This window comes from Aquila chrysaetos, chromosome Z, assembly GCF_900496995.4.
Source record: "Aquila chrysaetos chrysaetos chromosome Z, bAquChr1.4, whole genome shotgun sequence".
Lineage (NCBI taxonomy): Eukaryota > Metazoa > Chordata > Aves > Accipitriformes > Accipitridae > Aquila > Aquila chrysaetos.
The window spans coordinates 55,947,428-55,970,222 of NC_044030.1; the positions used below are offsets into that span (position 1 = coordinate 55,947,428).

Genomic DNA, 22,795 nt, shown 5'->3' on the forward strand with positions numbered 1-22,795 from the left:
TCTGTCTGCTTTTTTGCCTGATCAATAACTTCTGTACCCAGCAGCTGCAGATGCAACTCAGCAAGACTGGGTGGCAATCTAGACTCACTTTACATTTCTGCTATGCAGCTAAAATGACTACAGATGTGCCACAGTGCTTCCCAGCACTGGGGCTGGGATCCCTGTGTTTCCTTTCAGCACAGCTGCACAGTAAAACATTGACAGTTCACTGCAAGAAGAGGAAATATCCAGGTACTGAGACAGTTGGGTTAGTTCCTTGAAATAGCTTTTAAAGTAATTAACATTTCTCTCAGCATCTCTGTGGAATATGAGGTAGAGGCCAGCAAGCAGTTTCTCATTAAAACAAAGCAGCTTACTGCCAGTTATTTAATGCAGCTAAGTTTAAGTAACTTACTTAATACACTTACTTAACTTAATCCTTCCAAGAGAATTATAATAGCCAAATGTTTCAATATCCTCACTGAATAGAAGCAAAGGATTTTTTTAGACAAGGTATATTTATTGTCTTTAGAAGGGGTGGAGTTGCTAGCAAATGTCTGGAAATATCCTGAGCTCCATTTTCCTAACTATTAGTAACAAGAACCTCATTTATTTAAGTAAAAGTACTTCTTTTTTTTCTTTTTAAATTAACTGTATCGAGCATGTAAGTAGCCGTCTGAAACTTCTTAGCTATAGCCAAAATATTTCAGTCTAAATTTTTGTTTTGAATGGAATACAGAAGAAAATGCTTTGGAAGTCACCTGAAGATGTAGTGGAAAGTTGAAATTAGATAGTTTCTCCTTTCAGGTCATTGTTCATATGGGAACTGATTACTGTAAAAAAAACTTAGCCTTTAAAAAAAGAGGGGTGAGAGGAGAGGATTTTCAATGTGAGTCTCTTGAGATAATATTCTGGAACTTCAGCCCTAAATATGATTTATGCAGCAAATGAAACTTTATTTTCCTAATGAGTATTTAGATGCTGATACTTGAATGGCTTTTCTTCAAAGAAAATTGAGTTGCATCCTTCAGTACAAGTGGAATTTTGCCAGTAAACATTCCCTCAGGATCCTCTTTGAAAACTCTGATAATGATTTGTAGCTGACCGTAGACCATAATGCTTTAAGACTTTTTAACCAGTTATACTTTAGCCCCTGCGTCTTTTTCCCTTCTAAGGTTTGCCTTATTCCTAAATCTGCTCATGGTACAAATCCAGCAAGTGCACAAATGGCGGGGATGAAGATTCAGCCAATTGAAGTGGATAAAAATGGGAGCATTGATATCTCCCATTTAAAAGCAATGGCAAGTATTTAATTATCTTTACTTCTCAAGGCAGGAATACTCCTTCTCCTCTACAGGTAATAGCGTTGGTAGCTGAATCAGACTTTTCTTTGAGAGAAAATAAGGCAATAATAGTGAATACATGCTTGAAAAGCATAAGTAATTCTTGCTTTTTTTGCTCACTCAGGCACTACCATGTGACGCTTGTGAGATTTCCTTTAATTTGAGGATCTTTGGTGCAGGAGTGGCTCAGAGTAGTTTTCTACACAGTAGGATCTTTTATAGCAGACCTTTTTGGTCTACATCTAGTATTTGAAATGAATGAAGCATGTTCATGAGTGTGAAGCATTTGAAACTGCACTTCAGTGTTTGCTTAGCGAAGTTCAAGCCCACCTTTGCTGGAGAAGGTGTTGCTAGGCAACTTTTTTCACTTTTTTGAGTAGACTCGCTGCAGGTGAATCTTGGGAATCCAAGGGATTAGCAGGACACATTTCCAAAACCACATATTTCAGCAGGCTTTTATGGTAGTCATAGAACTGTATTGCTGAAAGTAGGGGGATGGTCATTAGATCACATTACCTTGAAGGCCAGATGTTTCACTTGACTTGTCTTAAGGTCCCAGAAGTGACTATTAGACATGTATCTTTTAATACCATGCCTTCTTCTCTGATTTAAAGTTCTGATTTATTGAGAAAATAACTATTTTTCTGTAAGTATTGCTGAAGGAAAGAGCACAGTGTCTTTTGCTGACTGTAAATGACTTAGACTAGCTGCTGATAGACTTGCTTCTCACCTGTAAAACACTCGATGACCTTAATTACAGATTTTTGTAGAAATCTCTTAAGAAGCTTTAGGACCCTCAATGACCTTTTTTCTTTCTCCCTCCCTGCCACCAGGTGGACAAGCACAAAGAGAATTTGGCAGCCATCATGATCACATACCCTTCCACCAATGGTGTGTTTGAAGAGGAGATTGGAGATGTGTGTGACCTGATTCACAAACATGGAGGCCAGGTTTACTTAGATGGAGCAAATATGAATGCCCAGGTACAAAATCTCAGAGGCAGATTTATTACAACTGGGAGTGTACGTTTGCTTGGAATAAAAATAGCACAGTAGTACTCAGTTCAGACCGTAACACAGCTTCCTCACAAGATGGCACAGTGTTTGGGGGGAGAGGTGAGGTTTCCAAGAACAGTAATAAAAATTAGATGGTGGAAATAATTATCTTTTATCTGGTTTTGCCTGAAATGTGTTATAAGATGTATGAGTTGTACACTGAAATTGGCTTAGTCTGCCTGATCTTTGTCAAAGACATTCTTTACAGACTTGAGTAAGAATTCCTAAAGAAAAAAAATTGTTTGCATCAATTCTTTCTTATGATGCATCACATTAAAGAAAAATGGAAAACATATAACATCTTTTTCAGCTTATTTTTCTTAAATGAAGTAATAGGTCTTAAAATGGCACATGAAGAATGTTTTGAAACAGAGTATTCCCTTCACAGGTGGGTCTGTGTCGTCCTGGAGATTACGGCTCTGATGTCTCTCACTTAAACCTTCACAAAACCTTTTGCATTCCCCATGGAGGAGGAGGACCTGGAATGGGACCAATTGGAGTGTGGGTATCTCTTTATTAGCCTTTTCTTTTAAAAAAAAAAAATCTCTTAGTGAATCATGGTTGGCTTAAGTACAGAGCCATGAATTGGAAGGTGTACTGTTGTTTGTAAACTTTTGTCCTTCTCCAGGATAGTCATGTGCTGATCTCATGAATGGTGAGGTCCACATCTATTCCCAAACCCTGACTTTCATGCTGGCCCTTTAGTGTGTATGGTAGACCTTGCTCAGCAGTCTGTTTTCTGAGTAAATGCAGAGATGACCTGTGGACTTTGAGGGCTGATACTGTATGTAGTCCAGAACGCAGAAGTGGTACATGAATTACGTGAATCTATCCTATATGCAACCATATTTCTTTAGAAGAAAATAATCTTATTCTTTTTAAAAAATCATTTTGATTTGGATAGCTGCCTAAGTATCTTATGATAGAATGAAGACTGAGTGTCATCCTCCATTATCACCAGTTACATTAATAAACTTTCTGTTGAAGAAGACATACACCAGACTTCCTAGAGGACTGTGTTTAGAAGGAAGGTGAAGAGAAGCTACGGTTGAAACTGTCCAGAAATGGTAACACAGGAACACACATTTAAGTTCTAAAATCAATGTTTTTGTTTTAGGAAGAAACATTTGGCACCCTACTTGCCTACCCACCCTGTCATCAAAATACAGCCGGATAAGGATGCATGTCCTTTGGGTACTGTCAGTGCTGCACCTTGGGGTTCCAGTGCTATATTGCCAATTTCCTGGGTGTATATCAAGGTGTGTAGACTTTTATAAGGACTATCAGCTGAGGGTCTGTTTCTGTTTCAACAAGTCTGAGGACCACTGGAACCACATGAACAGGTTTAAGAGCAACTTGTCACAAGATGTTGGCACAGACTGAAATGACTATGGCACAGTCATAGGTTATTTACATCCTTTGAACCTCCTTGTTTTCCAGCAGGACAATGGAACAGCCTATTGCCATCTGTTGCAATAGGAAAGGATGGCAGGACAACTGCTGTATCTATTCAGCCTGCTTAATTCTTCTGTCTCTTGTCTGTAATAATTCTTGAGACAAGTGGACATAAGGCAGAAAGCTGCAACGAAGCTTGCCCTTCCACTGTCTCTGACATTGAAATTTTCATGTTTAAAAGCTGCTTGGTAATTACTGTTCTTCCAAGAATATTTTTGGTTGCATGCTGCAGTATTGTTATACTTGACCTGTATGTAACATTTAACTTTTCAAAATCTGTTCAATAAGATCTTGAATTCCAGGGGATTTTACTGAATTTGAAAACTGAACTTAGTTTTGGCTTTGCATATGCGACAACTGGATCATGATCTATGTAATTTTTTAATGCATTGCAATTTAGTGATAAGCCTGCAAATATTTGGTTACATATATGGAACTATTCAGCTAACAGAGATGAGTGTAGATTCAAATTCTGTTTGAGAAGAGGGCGTGCTGGGACTCTGAGCAACATTTAAAGCCTTCAGTGAAAGAAAGACTTGGAATGGCGAATGTAAGGGCAGCGTCTATTCAGAGTAGCCTGTAGCCTATTTGATACTCTAACCATGGAACCTTCCGCTCCCAGGGAAACCAGCTCTTCAAGAATTTGAAATGAGCAAATATGAGCTGGTACAACTTCTATGGTGGCTTTTCAGCTGTGGGTAAAAATCACTTGTGACTGTAAGCTGGTTCCTATTACAGAATATTTAAACTGTAGTAAATTTTTAAGGGAAGCTGTTTCTTTGCAATGCAAAGTGCCATCTGTTTACACTGTCCCATCTAAAGGGGCTGCTTTGAAGGCTGTTTTGGCTTTCTCCTTTGCCAATTTGACTTCTAAGTGCAGTGTTAAGAAATTCAACCACAGCTCAATTCCAGCACTGTCCTTTTGCTGTGCTTTAACACAGAAATAAGTGCATCTGTGTTCATTTGGCTCTGGTCTCTGCTAATGGACAGTATCATCTGTGACATGACACGGGCAAGCAGAGTTTGAGTTGCTGGGATAATCTGTAGAGACATCATACGTAGATTCTTGGGTGGCTCTCTGGATGCTTTCCCTGGGGGTAAGGATGGTGATAGGCAGCGTGTGCAGCTCTTACAAGTGTGCTGATGACATTCTTGAGTTCTGCTCACTTTTTTCTATTCACTTCAGAGCTTCTCAGTTTGAGGAAAGGTTTGGGTTGTTCACTTGTTGACTTCAAGCAAAAAATCTTACACAGTAAGCAGTCTCATAAGTTACGGATACCAAACTTGCTCTCAAGTAATCCCAGACCTTTTCTGTGAGTGTAGGTTGGAAAAGTGTAATAGGAGTGTGACTGCCTTAAAACTACACAGATGCATTAAGGTCCTCTTGTCTATCATGCTTGCCAGCACATGAACGCACTTAGCTTGCTTGGGAGTGTTTTTAGATCTGTTTCTTCATGTTATTCCTCTTTCAGACAATGGGAGCAAAGGGTCTGAAACATGCTTCTGAGATTGCTATACTAAATGCAAACTATATGGCAAAGAGGCTAGAGAAGCACTACAAAATCCTTTTCAGAGGAGCAAGAGGCAAGTATTGGACAATGTTTTCTTCTACAAAGCTGACTTTTTTTTTCCTAGTGTAGAAGTTGGCTTGCGATATGATTCTTTTTTAATGCTATATGACAGCTGCATCTCAAACTTCTCTTCACGTTATTCACAAAGAGAGAAATAACCTGCCACACTGTGTCTGTGGAGGTATTGCAATGAAACTGAGATACTTGGAAGTAGAAGAAAAAATGCCTGTTTGTAATTAGATGAAATTATGACAAAAGATGGAGTCAACCTTGGCATTCAGATTGTTCTCCTTGAAGTATAGTAGCAGAGTAATGAACAGTAGAAGAAGGAGTAGCAACAAAGTTGAGACCTCCAAATTTCCAATAACCAAAAGCACAACAATTTAAGAACTGGAAGCAATTTTTGGACCTGTACTTTCCCTTACACACGTTCTCTGAAAAAAAAAAAAAAAACCAACAAATTTCTCTTGTTTCTGCTCCTTATTCTCCCTTGTGAGATGGGGGCAAATCCCCTTGGCAATGCAAAATATTTTAGCTACATTCTAGTTCCCTTCTGCGGCTCTCCAGTCTTGCAGCAGGACAGAAGTAATGAATAAGAGGTGAAAGAATTATCTGTTACAGTAGAGTAACTATCAGAGAATGCTATTTTGCTTAAGTTGAATAGCACCAAAGAACATTTGAGTACAATAGGTATGCTCTTCAAAAGATATGTCTTAAATTTAATGGAGTACACCCTGGCTAAACCTGCAGGTTGCATTTTAAGAGAATATATTATTTCCTCACAGAAGTGAATGGAAGTTGCAAATTTTGAAGGATTCAGCAATGAAATGCAACAAGGTTCTCCAGGATCACAGATATAAATTTAGATAACTTATGTCTTTAGCCTTTCTATAACAGCAGATTGGAGCTTTTCTGTGGCATAACATGAAACTGATTATCTTGTACATGGCTAATTCAAGCCTAAGACCCAAATGGTGTTGGGCTACTGACAAATTCAGTTATTTTTCAGAGTACTTGTAAATTATAGGAGCTACTTTGGCCACCCTTTCCTAGTTCTCATCTTGGAAGTGAGGACTCTTCTTAATGTGACGTGGGACTCAAAGGGCCAGTCTTCAAATACCGAGTTGTGTATCTCCTACCTGATAATTTCTCAGGTTTGAGTTTTTGTGCAAGTGGATATGTTTTAATTTGTCTTTTTGCCATGTTCTCCACAAAACCAATCAGAATAGACGGCTTGGTAGACTGCATTATTCTCCTAGTAAGTAAACATAAGGTACACTTTTTTGTTTACAGGTTATGTAGCCCATGAATTCATTTTGGATACGAGACCTTTCAAAAAAACAGCAAACATTGAAGCTGTAGATCTTGCTAAGAGACTTCAGGATTATGGTAAGTCAAATGTCTTTTTTTAAAAATAGCAGTGTAAATAGAAATTTCCTAGATTTCTTCTAAAGGGAGCCAGAAACATTCTAGTCCTGTGCTTATGGATGGTGAACCTGTCATGATCATTTCAAGTCTTATCATGTTCATTAAGGGCTTAGAGAGATATTTGCATCTGTTGAGTTGCAGATGCAAATCTGCTGCTACCTCCCCAGTTTTGTAAACTGCCCCTTCAAATTTGCAATTACATGACTCAACCATTGGAGCAAGTGGGTTGGAGCCGAGAGCTTAATAAGATTGAAACAACAGGGGAAAAAAAAAAAAAAGAAAGAGTTTCAAAGTAGGATAATAGGATTTAAATGCTTCCATCCTGATACAGTTTAGGCAGTTTTGTACACATGCTCTGAAGAACCTGATCGTGGCTACTCTGGCTGCCAGACAAGATGACCCACTGAACTGCTTGATCCTATGCAACTGTGCTTTTAACCAGTAATACCTGGTCAGTGAAATAATCCAGAGCCCAGTTGTGATACCAAAAAAAACATCCTTCCTGCTTGTTTTAAGTAAGTGGGCTGCTATGGCCTTAAATAGCATGCATCACTTTATGTAGACTTTTCAGTAGGTACAGAGGTAAGTTACATGGATAAATTTAGTAAAGTTCCATCCTCTGTAGCCGAAAGACAATTGTCACAAGGCTGTAATTAGCAGTAGTGCTGGAAGGGAATCATGAGAGACCACCTTGTCTTTCTATCTTGTTTACGAGTGCAGAAATCTATACATCTTACTTTGCCATCCAGCCTGTCATAAGAAGGTAAAGTGACAAAACACTTCTAATGAAGTGAGCAGCAGGAACAGAAATAACCCGGGAAGGAAGCAATACACTTTGGGCTGAAAAGTAACAATGCAAAAAGAGCAGGTTTTAAGAGTGTTTCATTAAATCAGTGTGTAACTGTATTGCAAATAATACAATGGCATTACCCTTCAGTGTTAAACACTAAGGTACTTGAAAAGTCTCTTACCTCTACAGTATGCTGCCAACACTACCAATGAGTTCAGTCCTGCAAAGATTATAGAAAGGGCTGCATTTGTGAATCAATTGCTAGCTAATGCATATATTAACTCATAACCTATTGTCAGTGACTGATGATTTCTTCTTTATCAGGTTTTCATGCTCCAACCATGTCCTGGCCAGTGGCAGGGACACTTATGATTGAACCAACAGAGTCTGAAGACAAGGCAGAGCTGGACAGATTCTGTGATGCAATGATCAGTATTCGGCAGGAAATTGCTGAAATAGAGGAGGGCAGGATGGACCCCCAAATTAACCCACTAAAGGTAAGATGGCATGTAAAGCAAGTTACCAGCATCAGCTTAACCCTTGAGACTTACTTGAGACTATGTGAGCCTGCTTCCTGGTCTTTCAGTACTTAAAAATAATTATGTGCAACAGTGAACACATGAATTTCTTGAAATTTGACTTTTTTAGAAACCTTAAACTTTTTCAAAATTTGAATTTTGACCGTTTCAAGTCAGAAGTCTGGCCTTTGCTGAGAGAGCAGAGAAAGTTATTTATGCAAGCATATGATCTATAATTTTTGAGGCCATCTCAAAGTAATGGAGATGCTTATTTATCTGGTTTAAGAAGGGAAATGGAATGACCTTAAAACTAACACTAAAATAAAGATTGAATGAATTATTTTAGCAACTGCAGCACAAAATTGCTATAGACTCAAGATCTGTTCAACTCTTGTAATGCTGTATTAACTTTTTAAATACTGAGGGGATTTAGTGAAAAACTGGAAGCATGTTCAAACCTTGGGTAGTATCTTCAGGCAAACTGAAAGAAACCCAGATACTAAGTCGCTTTCTGTTTTAAATCTGCCTTTTTTCCCCAGATGAATGGTATTCTCAAGAGACTCTCTAGACAGCAGTTATTTGTATGTAGTAAGATGAACTTGAAAGAGGGTTCACGCTGGTATGTTCAACTGAATTCAGTGATTTCATGTCCTAAACATGTCTTTTTGCTTGTAGATGTCACCACATACTCTGAACTGTGTCACTTCTTCCAAGTGGGATCGTCCTTATTCCAGAGAAGTGGCAGCATTCCCACTGGTGAGTAAATAATTGGATCCTAGTGGTGTGGTAATACATAAATGCGCTTTCTGCTCTGTGGTTTTCTGGTCAGTTGAAGATGAAAAATGTGGTAAGAATAAAAACTTCAGAGCCATTTTTACTGTTGCTCAATTTTTATGTGTGTAAACTCTACAGTAGTTCCATTAGTTTTGTTTTTCAAGACAAGGAGAAAAGATCTTAAAAAAAAAAAAAAATCTCTACACATGAAGTGCAAACTCGGTTTTCTAAATCTCAGCACTTCAATATTGGATATTCCTATTGGAAACAGCCCGTTCAGTTCTGACATACTGCACCAGGGGCTCCCAAAACAGAGTCCCATATCCTGACGTTCAAAGCTGTGCTCCAAAGAACTTAGATGAGGGTTTGACAAGATGCATGGCCAGCATGGGGCAAGCCACACCAATGTGAGTCTGCTACAATTAAAAGTCAAATTGGAGCTGGATACATCAGACTTCTTCAGAGCACTCCATAAAATTGCTTCCACAATCTTAACAGCTAAATATAAGTGTAACTAACTTTTCTCACCTAAAACTGAATTGCATCTATTTTATTGCTTCGTGCTGTTTCAAAGAGGAAGAATTTAACTGCACCTGTGAAGTTTGCCACCTTGTTTTATATATTACAACTATCTTGAACAGCATAGGTCTTGGTAGTCTCCTCCACTTTTCCTTGGTTCCTATCTGTGAATCAGTTATTCAAAGGATCATAGTTTTCTTTTATCCCACAACAACTGCTTCTTTGCAAGCATTTGTTAGAGGACATGGTTATACTTTTTTGAAAATCTAAATATTCTTTTGACTGCCAACTCTATTATACATGCTTGTTAACTTTCAGGGACTGCAAATAGATTTGAAGTATGACTTCACTTTAAAAAATCCACTTTTCCAGCATTTATCATTCTTAAAACTTCTAATGTCTATTACAATTACATAGATTTGCTTGGTAGAAAAATTAAAATGGTTGTTTTTTCTTCTATACTTAGCCATTTGTGAAGCCTGAAAGCAAGTTTTGGCCCACAATTGCTCGCATTGATGACATATATGGAGATCAACATCTGGTTTGTACCTGCCCACCAATGGAAGCCTATGAATCTCCCTTTTCTGAACAGAAGAGAGCATCTTCATAAGACTGCTTCCAGCTGCCTGGATTACTGAGTCCATCAGGATGGCCTTTTCCTCCCAGACCTGATAGGGGATTTATATACTGTGTATATTTTGGATAATCACCATGTTTGTTAATTGAATCACTGCTCAGTTAAAATGTAAATACAATCAATATGTTAGGTGTGAACAAAATGTGATTGTTCCAGAGCAGTTGCTGTTGAAGTTGCCTTGATTCAGTATTTTGTCTGTTTTGTGCTAAAGTTTTAACAATTAACACCCAATTTGCAAAGTGCCATGGAAGATATGGTTAAAAAAAAGTAGAAAAGGTGCAGATGCATAAGGCAATAGTAATGAATATTAACTGCAGGAGTAATTGTTTATATTTTGTAAAAAAAGATGAAGTAGATTGTTTAATTTACTTTTCATATTACTGCTAGCATTGCTACTGTTAATATTTCATGCTGGTTTTTTTACCTGCCAATGTTAGTACTCTAATAAAATTGGTCAGAATTTTGTGTTGTCATGTTCTGGATTTCAGCTTTTCAGCTGGATTTATCCAACAGTGCGGTATGAAATTATGAAGCTTAAGTTCTGATTTGTCAGAATTGCCACAGCAGTTAACAGCTTCCACGTAAAGCAAAATACTGGCAGAAATTAATATTGAAATAAATGTCTGATTTTTTTAATGAGCTAGAATGATCAGTTTTACGGAGCAGTGACAAACTTAACTTTTTTCTATATCACATCAGTTTGCCCTTGTAGTTCCATCTAATCCTCTCCTCTTATTCCAGAGAAGGCATGAAACACCTTTTCTAACAGACTGTGAACTGCTTAGGTATAAATTAGATCTTGTCTAACAAAGTATTCTCCTTCCACATTTTCTCAAATCTCTTGTTTTGGATACTGGCTTTGGGTTATACAGTGCACTCAACTTGGCCTGCTTTGTCTTTTAAGTCTACAGCTTGTGTAAAAACTGATTCACAGCTTTAGCTCTGGCCCTCCAAGAATACCTACAGCACCCTGAGACCAAAGCCCTACTGCTACACACAATGCCACACTCAGTTACTCAGTAGGCAGGACACGGATCTTAAAACAGGAGCCTCTTCTAATCTGTTCCCAGTCAAATTTACATAAAACTGATCCTCTCGCCAATTACACAGACAGACATCTAAATACATAGTGAAGAAAATTAGAATTTTATACTCTGAAACTTACTTACTGTTGAAAAGGGCATCTTTCAGTAGCTACTGATACAGCACTAAGGGCATCAAGAATTGTGAAAAAACACTGCAAACTTACAGTGTGAGGAAAGGAGAGTCTTTCTGTGTTGCCAGTCTAACTCCACAAAGTCTTGTCAAGCTACTTTAGTGTTTGTTAAAGGCAGTTCCATGTTGTTTGATTGTGTCTGTCACTGAGAAGTTGTGTTAAAAAATTGGTTTACATATTTTTTGTATTAAGCAGAGAACTTCCGATTGTTGACCTCAAACTGACAAATTTATCTCATCAACTAATTGCTAAAAGCTATCAAATGGAAAAAAACATTAAAAGGTATAAAATATTTCACAGCACTCAACTATCAGGTAAAAGGCCACAAGTCTTTAAGTGCTTACTGCACAGATGCAATGATTGTTGCAAAGGTAAAATTACATCTGTTTTCCCCATAAAATACTGAGCTGTTTTGTAAAACATAGAAGTTCAACAGGATATAAGAATCTGTCTACAGCTCTCTTAAACTGTATGCTTAACACTAATTAATACCAATTCACCTACTGAACAAAGGCTGAACCCTCATTCTAGTAAGCACAGAAAAAGCTGAGGCATTAAATCTTTCAAAACTGTTAGCAGCACCTGTTTTTTTGATGTGACTAGAGAGACAGTACCAGCATTATGTATGTTGGATGCAACTGAAATCCTAAGTAGAATGGGGTGGGGGGAGTGGGTAGAGAAAGAAGTTACTTACTTTGGATGAAGTGAATAAGCCATTAGCTAATTTTGAGCCACAAAAAACCAGCACCGCCATGTGCATCTCGAGGACCGGTTCATTACCACTCCAGGCTAAGAGCAAGATCTAAAATTATTGAGAATGACCTACATACTTCCATATATGCCTATATATGCCTACTTTGCAGGCTACGGGCTGTCAGTGCAGCCCCATGCCTATGGTGGGAATCTCTGACTGATGGCTGTGCGGAGCACCCACAGCTCCCAGCTGCACCAAGCTGGCTCTGGCAGCAACCACTGCCAGCGCCAGTGGGGCAGGACAGGCTCCCTCTGACTCTGGTACAGGGACTGAGCACTGACAAGCTTCCTTTAAATGCTCAGTAGAGACCGGAGTAGCTACATGACAGCCACTGCTATAGAGTATGTGTGAGCCCATGGATATCGGTGTCAGGTGGTTGGGGTTTTTTTCTTAATAGTTTTTTTTCACTGAGAAATGAGTTAAGGAATATAAACCCGCATGTCTGAAAAATAAGAAGCCCACCTAAAGACAGCATTTAGTAAACTGAAAAAAAAAATCTATAAAAATCTTATGATTTAAATAAGTGGATAATAGTAAAAACAGAATTAGCAACTTTTCTGAATCATAAAATATTTAATAAGGTATATTTGGGGGGGATATATTGTATATAAAATTTCAGATCACAATATGAAGCGATTTGAACCCTCTCCAAGCTAGCACTGCCTTCAATGCCGTGTAGATGTATTGCCACTGATACAAGACCTACTAAAAGCATACAGTTTAACTAATACAGAAGTGGCTTTTTTATATGAAATATTTTTTACACAACTAGAGTGTCTTGAATACCCTCTTTAAGTGCAAAAAACACAGATCACTTTACACTAATGCAGCAACAATGCATTCATATTGTTCTCATTAGTCATTAGTAGTCAACTTGCATAAGATACAAGAAAAGCACAATGAAGCTCACAAAAATAGACTAAAAATCAGCCAGTTCTTGCAAAAAAATACAGCATAATAGAAGAAAAAGACAAAAAAGGATTATGCACACCACAGAATCTGCTGTTCTTTAATCCAGCTGGCTTAAGTGCTGTTTCTGTTTTTTTGCTGTTTTTTGTGGGTTTTTGTTTTGGTTTGGGGTTCTTTTTGTAAATCAAACCACATGGACCAGGCACAACTAATATTCAGGAGGCAGTGTGTAGCTAAAACTTCACTAACTTTTTGTCATCCCCACAATTTATTTTCCTCTGTCCTGAGGTAGTTACAAAAAAACAAATCATAAATTAAGCATCAGCTAGGCCAGTAAGAGCTGAGGCTTTTCTTTTTTTTTTTTTTTTTTCCTTTAAAAACTATTTGTTAACTGGCCAAAACTACCCTTGATGTTAAAAGACAGCTGAGAATTAGAGTTCTCACTACACCAAAAAGATGGCTATTAGGGGAAGAGGGTTAGCTGCTTCAAAATGTGACAATATATTGAGTCCCATCAAGCTGGCTGGTCCACTGTTGAATTTCCCATGTTTATTCTCCTTTACTGTCTATAAAGTCACTGGGAGAAGTACGGAAGGATCTGAGCACATCATCGTCCTTTACTGTAACCAGGGAAGAACTGGTCCAGTAGTGTCTGCAGTATCTTGTTGGGAACCATGGTGTAGCCTTTTCCCAGGTCATAGCGGCAGGCAGGGCAGGTGAAGACTTCAGCTCTGAAGGAACGCTGTAAACAACTCTAGGACACACAAAGACAGAAGTGAATTATGAGAACTTTGTTTTAGACTGACAGCTTAACCAGCAAAAACTAAGGAATCACTATAAACCAAAGATGCAATCTATCTGCTGTACTACCAGAAAAAAGGAAGTCATTACCAAGCCCTCTGGTGCCTACCTGTGCCTCTATGACTAAAATGTCCTAACAAACGAACTCTGCTCTGGGCTGGGATGTGAAACATCGAGCTTGGGAGGAATTAAATCACTACGGAGATTTCCCCTTCATTTCCACTAGTGCCTTCCTGTGAATCACAGCCATGTCTGCAGCTTCATTCTAGCTTCATGGTTATATTGCTACAGTTTTCCAGACCTTCATTTCAAGAGGAAGGTGAGTACACCAGCTGTATTGTTTAAACAATCTCCATCTATCTCATCGGATGAGATTCAGTTAAGCCTTAAAGACATATGTAGAATAATACAATCTCTAACACACTAGCATCTGTGCTGCCCTTCTTATTATGTTACTACAGGCTGCAGATAGCCCAAGCACGTGAGCCAAGTATCAGAAATTTATCAGGGCAGATCTGTGCCCAAACAGCAATAGCAGCTTACTATCAAACTATTCCTTACAACTTTAACTGGATGTTATTTTGTATTTGTAAATATTTACTGACATCTTCAAATTCTGTGCTTTGTGAGCTGGTTGCCATTCAGCTTTCTCTTCTCCACGGTTTTCCAATTTCCACAATTCTGAATATTAACCCCTTCATAATACTTTTTGGTTTTTAAGAAGCCATAATCATTCTATGTGTGCAGGCCATCCATAACAATACAGCGATTTTTACCAGAGTGATACGTATCTTTTTGAACTTGCATTATCAGATATTGTTCTAGGATGATAACAGTCTGAGTCCTTTTAGGCTCTCAGGCAGAAATGCTAGGTATGGCAGGCACAGTTCAAATATGTACAATTCAGCACAGAATTCTGTACACACCTGTGTTACAAAAGTTAACTCTAGTACAAATTGGATTCCAAACTCCTTACATTATATCCAACTGATCAAGATTTTAAGATACATGAGTTATAAATTGACTCCTGTGGCCCTCCTACCAAACATAAACAATGCCAAGAATAACAAGATAACATAATTTACTCCAAATAAGCCCAAATAATTTTCTTGTATTTACCCTGCATCCTTTCAACAACTCTTAAGTGTTACACAATTATAAAACCTGGTTTTATTCCTTAACTATGTAAAATTAAATTAGTGTTACTGTACCAACATCTAGCTCCCGGACCAAATCAATTTCTACTGTAATTCCACTGATCACAAAGGAATGACAGCGATGGTAAACTTCGTTCATTATGTCTAACAGAAACTATACTAAACATACTTCCACTCTTTATTACATAAAATTAAGGTTACACAGCAATCACTGAATGCAAACTTGTTGCATGTTTTTGCTCAGAATGTTAGGCAACAATTATTGCCTTTCTAAAATACATATGGCTTTGATGACTGGTGTCTCAGAGCCAAGAAAACAGCCCAGAGCAAGACCGAGTTCATTCTTACTTTACAGACGTTGTGGAGGCACTCTGTTGTCACTGGCTGGTAAACCAGCTCCTGGCAGCAGACACACATAAAGGATTGTTCCAGTTTCTTCAGAAAATTCTAGGGCAAAGGAATAAAAAAGACAAACTCTATTACAGTTCTCATGAATGCCACTTATTACAGAAAGATGATGAACTTCCAGAAGTTAAGTCCTCCATACCTATGAGTACAGCTTTCTAAAAGTAATCAGGAAGCAGGTCCATAGCTGTGTAATTTCCCTGCTTTTCCACAAATCAGAGAACTAATGTTTTAAAGATTATTTACTTGTTTGTATGAGTACTGTTATAAACAAAATGAAACAGACCGGAGGGCCCCTCATGACTGTTAGCGTAGGTCAGAAAATTTAGTAGTTCTGTTTAGTGACTGCTGCTAGAAATTTGCATGTCCCTGAAAGATCTCTGCTTCTCTGCCAAGGGAATTACTTCTGCTAAGAAAGCCACTTCTGCACCTGCTCCTGTGCTTACGGGTTATGGCTAGCTTAATGGCTTCTTCTCTCCTCAGGTCAAATTCTCTGCAGTGTGTAAATCAACCTCCCTGGTTTCTAAAGCTTCTCAGGGCATCTCTGAGGAATCTCAAGATACATTCATATCAGGTGTTTTACACAGACAAGCAAGCTTATCTCTGGCATGTCAGTGATCTCCAAGTATCTCAAGAATACAAGCTTGGGTATAGAAAAAAAAGCAAATCTACAGGTAATCAAAATACCGTTCTTTGTGATAATTTTTAAAATACCAGATTTATCATAAACCACATTTTATTTAGTTAAAAGGGAAGGTGATTGTTTCAAGAAGAAAGATTTACATTTTCACAGTAGCGACCCAAAACTACCAGTGATTCCTGTTGCCTTTAGGGGCAACCAAACAGAAATCTCACCAAAATCATGGGTAGGAATCTGTAGAAAAGTGACTTCTCAGCCACATTTGAATTACTGTTTTCTCCTTTTCACAAACACATATTTCTATTGCCTGTCATCATGCACAATTGTAAGAGATTAAATTCCTTCCAGTCATTACAGACACTGGATAGAAGACAGATAACAGCGAATAACTTTACACAGTTCCTACACAAAGACAACTGCAGCAGCATTACAGCAAAAACTAGTACTGTAAGTGGAAGAACAGGGAGTTATAGATGCTTCTTCTGTTACAGAAGCACCATAAAAAGGCACTGGTAATTCTCAAATAAACTAAATATGTATGTCCATTTTTAGATATCCATTTTCCAAATAATGGTTTGGCTTTCACTGAGTTGAGTTTTATCAAGTTATTTTAACTTCTTAGTGCCTTGATTTCTTCTGCAAAACAGCTAAAATAACTATGAACTTGACATTGGTAAGACTAATTATCACTGAAAGACATAGTGTTTCAGGACATACTGCTTTTGTGGACTTTTTTATAGTAGTGTCTATAGTCTCTTCAATCTTAAGCTATTCTTGCTATCTTCTTGACAATTACGGGGAGGAAAGTATTTTCTCTCTTACTTAAGTTTCACTCTCTACAGAGTGGGATAATCTAGATTTGATGAAAATATTTTCATTTCATATCTAAATTTGAAGATAACAGTACTTTTATCTTCTTAAACAAAGCAAGCAAGCTGTATTTCCGTCATAAAGTTATTTTCTGTCTCAACAGAAAGTAGTGACTAGAACCACCTTTCTTTGTGTTTGATTCCTGACATCAGCACAGCACAAAAATACATGTATAATTTCAGAGAAAACATGCTCACTTCAAAAATGAAAACAAAAAAAAGCCACTTCTAACTTCAAAATGTTTTTTTGAGCGAGAAAAGATCTCTATTATGCAGGTGTTAACTGAGCCATCAATAGCAAATTGTACAAGTGAGGATTATTTTCTTGAAATCAAAGTCTTACAAGTAAAAATAATGCTAGACACAGTCTGTATTCAGCAAAAGTTCAACAAGCAAATTAGGTTTTAAGAGAGACTCAAGATTTCTCCTAACAGTCTAAAGAAAAGGTAAACATTAAAAACTATGCATGCAGCAAACATACTGGTCCTTCCTTAAGAGACGCAAGTACTTCATCCCACAGTTTCTGGTTCATACAGTCTTCTCTAATCAGCCATTGCTGCTCTTGGGTCAGCTGGAAAGCCTCTCCTTTCCCTCCATCTCCCATCCTCATGGCTTTGGGTGTATTCGTAGGTTCTTCTATACCTGCTTAAGATTATGACCATCAGACACAGTAACAACAGAGTGTTAGTCTGAACTAATAAAAGGGGAAGACAAAACTGTTTCTAGATGGGTAAAACATGGATTACACCCATGAAATGTAGCAATCAAATGCCTACTCGAGCTCATACTGTTCAGCATTGTTCTGGACTGCAGCACACAGTTCCACAGAAGACTTCATTTTACTACAGAGCTTAAGAGGAAAAAAAACCCCGTAAGAGTAGTAAATAAGGTAAGATCCCTACACTACTACTTAATTACAGAGCATGTACTTATCAATTTACATTAGTATTCCAAGTAACTTCAGACTTCCACAAAGTTTTCATGCTACTGGCTTAATGAACGTAATATGACAGACTTTGCTGATAAATGCTAAAAAAGTAAAAAGAAATACCATCATCAATTGTCCTTTTCTGGTTTCCGTTACTCTGGCTGGTTGGCTCCTGTTTCACAGTTTGCTTTTTAACCTTATCTTTCTTCTCCTTACTAGCCATGGCTTCCAAATAACCTTCTGGATACTAAAATAAAAAAGCATAGATTTAAAACAAAACCCACTGGCATACAGGAATTCCCAATACCAACAAGACTAATTTCTAAAAGACTTTAAAACCTTGTGATTACATATTGAAATAACATACAAAATAATTTTTTAATTCCTACATGACGCAGAAAACATCTAAATTAGTATCTATTATTAAGAAAGTATAGTCAAGTCAAACCAGACTCCATTGTATTAAAAGGAACCTGAGACCCTGATCTATGCCCTTAGAACTATACAAATCAGTTAAGCAAAGTTTAAGATGATGGTATGCTGTAAGATACACCATTGCCTTGCTGAGAAAAGAAACAGCATGTTAATTCTTTCCATCTTTCATGGGTTCTGCAATGCCCAAGTCCTCATGGGTCAGTTTATTTCTGTGCCTGAAATATACTATCTATTCAAAATCCCCAGTCACGTGGAAAGAAAAATACATAAAAATGCACAGGTTTTTCAATTTCTCAGACTCAGCTATAACAATAGTTCTTGTAATTCTTTCCAGCCTAAGGATCACAAAACTGGATTAAAACTCTTAATTTTCCAGTTCATATATGCAAAGCAATTCACTGTTAAGGCAGAAAGCTTCGTCCACCCTTCCTTCTACTGTGTCACTATTACAGGATTCTTTCAGTCTGCAGATAATCTGTAGTGGGTTTTGGCATTAAATCCTGCCACGGTGAAGTACAAGAAAAAAACCCAGGGCTTTAATTTAACTGATTTCTATTTCTGGAATTCGTTTACTGGAACTGAGAATAAAACCAACTCTGCGAGTTCTGATTCGAACCTGTACACTCAGACCCAGTTTCTTTGACCGCTCCATTCCTTCTGAAGTCCAAGGTGCAGGCTCAACGTCATCTCTCCTCAGAAGATAACGCCAAACTAAAAATCCGCATTTTCCAATTTCTGGCCAATATTTCACCACCTAAAGAACAAAACTTCTGCCATTATTTTATCACAAGCCAAACATATGCATATAGTCATACTTTAATTATTCAAGAAGAAATGAGAAGACTAAGTTATACATTACTATTGTACAGCAGCTCTTCCCTCAGGTAAAAAAATTTTTGTATTTTTGATAAATACAGTGCTCTTAATAGGCACACACCTTTATTTCAGATGCTGAGAAGTCATTAAACGCACAAAAAGCTAGGATATAGTTGGAAGGAGTGAGGAAATAATTAGATTTCCAGGGATGAATATGCACATAATATGTCTGCTCAGTATATATATAAACCATATATACCTACTAGACCAAGCTAACGTAATGAACAGTAGTATTTCTACTACCACTGCCTGATTTGACCCAGGATTGAAAACCCTTCAGAATCAGACTCAAACCAAACCATGGATCTCAGAATGGAAGAAATAATATGGTTTATAATATGCTTTGTATTTGGTCAGTAAGCACTTATAAATAGCTTACATATTTAATTTTATATATCCTATTATGGATTATGTTCTATTATCACTGCTCTGAATAGTTTCATTTCAGTTCTTTGCAGAATAAGCTAAGGCTAAAAAGCTATCATAGAGAAAAAAGAATTATTTCTTTTAAGTAATAATGAAGAATTTGCAATGTAACACACATGAGACTTTTTAAAACAACTGAAGAAAAATGTTATGTTGCACTTAGTAGAAATCAGAATACCTTGTAAATGCCATCATATCTGTTGCCTTCCTCTGGGGCATATTTGCTGATTCGCCGTCCTTTTGAACTGCGCACTACTCTGACTGGCTTACCAGCTCTCCAGTTCTTAGACTCTGCTCCATTTTTGTCATCCAGTGGGGCATCACAGTTAAGGGCTAATGCCCTAGAAAGAGAGTCAAAACCTTCATAAACTAGATTGCTTCACACAACAGATTTTTGAGAATTAATGTAATTAAGTCATATCTATTTCCCTTGTCTAATTACACTTTATCAAGCAGCATAGAACTGTCAGTGTATTCTTTTAACAACTGCAGATGGTAAGGAAAAAAATGGGTACACAGAATAGTTTGTTGTCAAGATTCCAGATGAAAACTCAGCTGATATTGCTAAAGAAAACAAACCAATCCTTTTAGATTTAATAATCTTCATTTGTAAAAATAAGCCCTTCCTAAATAGCATTGAGGGAATTAAAAGAAAATTGTAACAAAAGGCAAACTTCTATCGCTATTCCCCATTAACTACAGATTTTAAGGCTTTTTAAGTGTGTACACAGAAGTAATGAATATGATGAAAAACACTACAGAGAAAAAAGTACATAGCAATCATCCAAAAAACTCCAAGTAACTGAAATGTCTCACATAATACATAAATTGCCTCACAGCAGGAGTTAAATAATGGTAGCCAACTCAAGGACAAGTAAACCCCTTCATCCACTAACAACACGAAGACCCTCTTCTAGAAACCTGGAGCAAGACAGTATGAACACTTACTAGACCAAGCTGATGTAATGAACAGTATTTCTACTACCACAGCCTGATTTGACCTGGGATTGAAAACCCTTCAGCATCAGACCCAAACCAAACCATGGATCTCAGAATGGAAGAAATAATACAGTTTATAAACAGCCATGGTATGAGTATAAAACCCACATTGTACAGAACAGTAAGAGACAAGCATACAATGCCAATTTAAAAAATGTTTCTTATGTAAAAACAAAACTTAAAAAAGGAAAAATGTCTGGACAAGCAAAACCAATCCTGATTCAACTACAGGGAATCATCATAATCTTCATTATCAAAGTGCCTAAAACTTGTATCAAAATCAGTAACTGACAGCACCTTGTTACACTCCATGCGCACTAATGCCTGCAAAGCTACACGACAAGCTTTGTCAGTGCATTTCTCATCTGCCAAGAGCAGAGAAATCCTGAGACTAAGGAGTCCAGCTTTTAATTCTGTTTCCCAAAGCAAGTTTGCTCTATTCACTAAATATGCTTGTAAACCTATTGCTTAAACTTACTTTCACCTTCCCTCCCTCCTTGTTCTTGTTCACATCACGTCCCTCCCCTCTCTCCCCCTCCCTTTCTCAGCAGCCAAGTCAGGCTTTTCCTCTAAGCACCACCAAAAAGTGTGAATGAATCCCTCTCCACTCTGCTTGACAGGAGCAGATCATATCTAAAAGCAGGCCTAGCAAAGAAAAGGTCTCAGTCAATATCAGCATCCCACAGTTGTTAAGTGGTCAGCTGCCTAACAGGTTATGCTCTTAGAAACAGAAAAGGATGGAGATCTCTTCATTCAGGCAGGCTTTTATAGGACATAAAAACACTTTAAGCAGATGTCTAATTAATCTTTTGGACATATATCTTCTTTTTCAAGCACCTGCTTTTGATAAGGCAACACCCTAATTCCTTGCTTTTCATAGAAAACTACGATGGAAGAAAGGGCTAGGAAAATAGGAAAGACTTCTTTTAACATGGGAAAATGAACATGCTTTCTTCCTACTTAAATTTCGTAACTTATTTACCCATTGAAGAAGAAATTTAAAAAGAAACACCCAGAATAGAAAACTTCCACCCAAGAGTTTTGACAAATTTCTCATTAAATTAAAACAGAGTCCTCTGAAGGAAATTGTAGGACAATTTCAACCAGAGACACGACTACTAGCTGCATCAGCAATACAGTAACATATTTCATTGAGGTGCGTGTTTCTTTAAATCAATAAAACATAACGTTTGATAAAATGCCTCTTAGCAGTAACAGGCACTACTGTTTACAAAAGCAGCATGTACAAGAGTAACTGAATATTGCAAAATGTTAGTTTTAAATTAAAGCACTACAACCCAGCTATTTGTTTTGGAATACTTTTTAATTTTATCTTCAAAACTTACCTGTTCATGTGTGTCAATGTCTGATCAAATGAATGTTCTCCAATCCTTTTATTGCCAGAAAGATCTCTACCCCCACTCCCAGTGTAAGTGAATTCATCTCCTCGATCCTGCGCAAGAAGATTATCCTTCATTTTAACACTCCGAAGTAAAGCAACTCAATTTACAAAAAATGTGACTTCATTTCTTCTATTTACTCAGACAGAAAAAAACTATAATCCAAAGCATGAAAAGATGTGTTTTCAATTTCAGCATCACTGTCCTACAGTAGTTGTGCTAGCACAAAGCTACTGGTCTGGATGTAACATTGTCCAGAAAATTCTTATTAAAAAATTGCCTGCCTTAAAAAATTGGACTTTTCTCTCTTAAAGTTTTAAAGATCTCTTAAAATCCTATTTTTGAGGAAAGAAAAAAAAAAAAATGTGAGGAAGGGAACACATTTTAGCAAGTGGTTACTTGCTCTAGAGCTTTCATTTAGTTTACAAGAATATCATGTTTGTAAAATACATAATAAATACCTTGGAGGGATCACTTCAGCTTGTGCAAGGGGCTAAGTGTTAATAAGTACAAACAGTTCTGCCTCATGTACAAGGCAGGTGCTTTAATGCAGTAATAATCCTAGCTCTTCTGAACTAGTAAGAGCTTAAGCTCATTTAGATTTGCATTTTGTAAGATGATACAATTCTGTAGTATACTTTCTACATAGAATTTTCTTTAAATCAAAGGAAGGTTGATAGAATCTTTTACTGTGAACCGTGAAAACAGTCAAAATCTACATACACATAAATAAAGCCAGTAATACTGATTTCTTTAGGAAATGTATCACAGAAATTCATATTACTCCTGGCAAATACAAGCATTTCTAGAAATATATATATTCTATAAATATATTAAATATGGTATATCTTTGGAGATGCAAATTTTGCACAAAGTGTGAAGCAATAGTTGAAGATAAATACTTAATAGGA

The 22,795-nt window shown here is 37.3% G+C and overlaps 2 protein-coding genes across 3 annotated transcripts in view; one reads left to right on the forward strand and one right to left on the reverse strand.

Annotated features, from left to right (window-relative positions):
- GLDC (glycine decarboxylase) overlaps positions 1–10,532 on the forward strand; it is a 74,673-nt gene extending 64,141 nt beyond the window's left edge. Inside the window, exons 19-27 of the mRNA XM_030005321.2 lie at positions 1,155–1,280; positions 2,156–2,305; positions 2,766–2,878; positions 3,495–3,636; positions 5,305–5,416; positions 6,697–6,792; positions 7,946–8,118; positions 8,815–8,895; positions 9,899–10,532. Coding sequence (XP_029861181.1) covers positions 1,155–1,280; positions 2,156–2,305; positions 2,766–2,878; positions 3,495–3,636; positions 5,305–5,416; positions 6,697–6,792; positions 7,946–8,118; positions 8,815–8,895; positions 9,899–10,042 — 1,137 coding nt within the window. The 3' untranslated portion in view covers positions 10,043–10,532. The remainder of the gene's footprint in view (positions 1–1,154; positions 1,281–2,155; positions 2,306–2,765; positions 2,879–3,494; positions 3,637–5,304; positions 5,417–6,696; positions 6,793–7,945; positions 8,119–8,814; positions 8,896–9,898) is intronic.
- Positions 10,533–12,592: 2,060 nt separating this feature from the next.
- The window catches only part of UHRF2 (ubiquitin like with PHD and ring finger domains 2), a 91,568-nt gene continuing 81,365 nt past the window's right edge, over positions 12,593–22,795 (reverse strand). Inside the window, exons 10-16 of one of the 2 annotated variants that reach the window (XM_030005688.2) lie at positions 21,831–21,937; positions 19,664–19,826; positions 18,800–18,937; positions 17,872–17,995; positions 17,302–17,462; positions 15,255–15,353; positions 12,593–13,702 (exon numbers count right to left, since the gene is read on the reverse strand). In XM_030005688.2, coding sequence (XP_029861548.1) covers positions 13,556–13,702; positions 15,255–15,353; positions 17,302–17,462; positions 17,872–17,995; positions 18,800–18,937; positions 19,664–19,826; positions 21,831–21,937 — 939 coding nt within the window. In that variant the 3' untranslated portion in view covers positions 12,593–13,555. Of the gene's footprint in view, positions 13,703–15,254; positions 15,354–17,301; positions 17,466–17,871; positions 17,996–18,799; positions 18,938–19,663; positions 19,827–21,830; positions 21,938–22,795 lie in introns of both variants that reach the window. The other variant, XM_030005687.2, reaches the window with a different exon arrangement.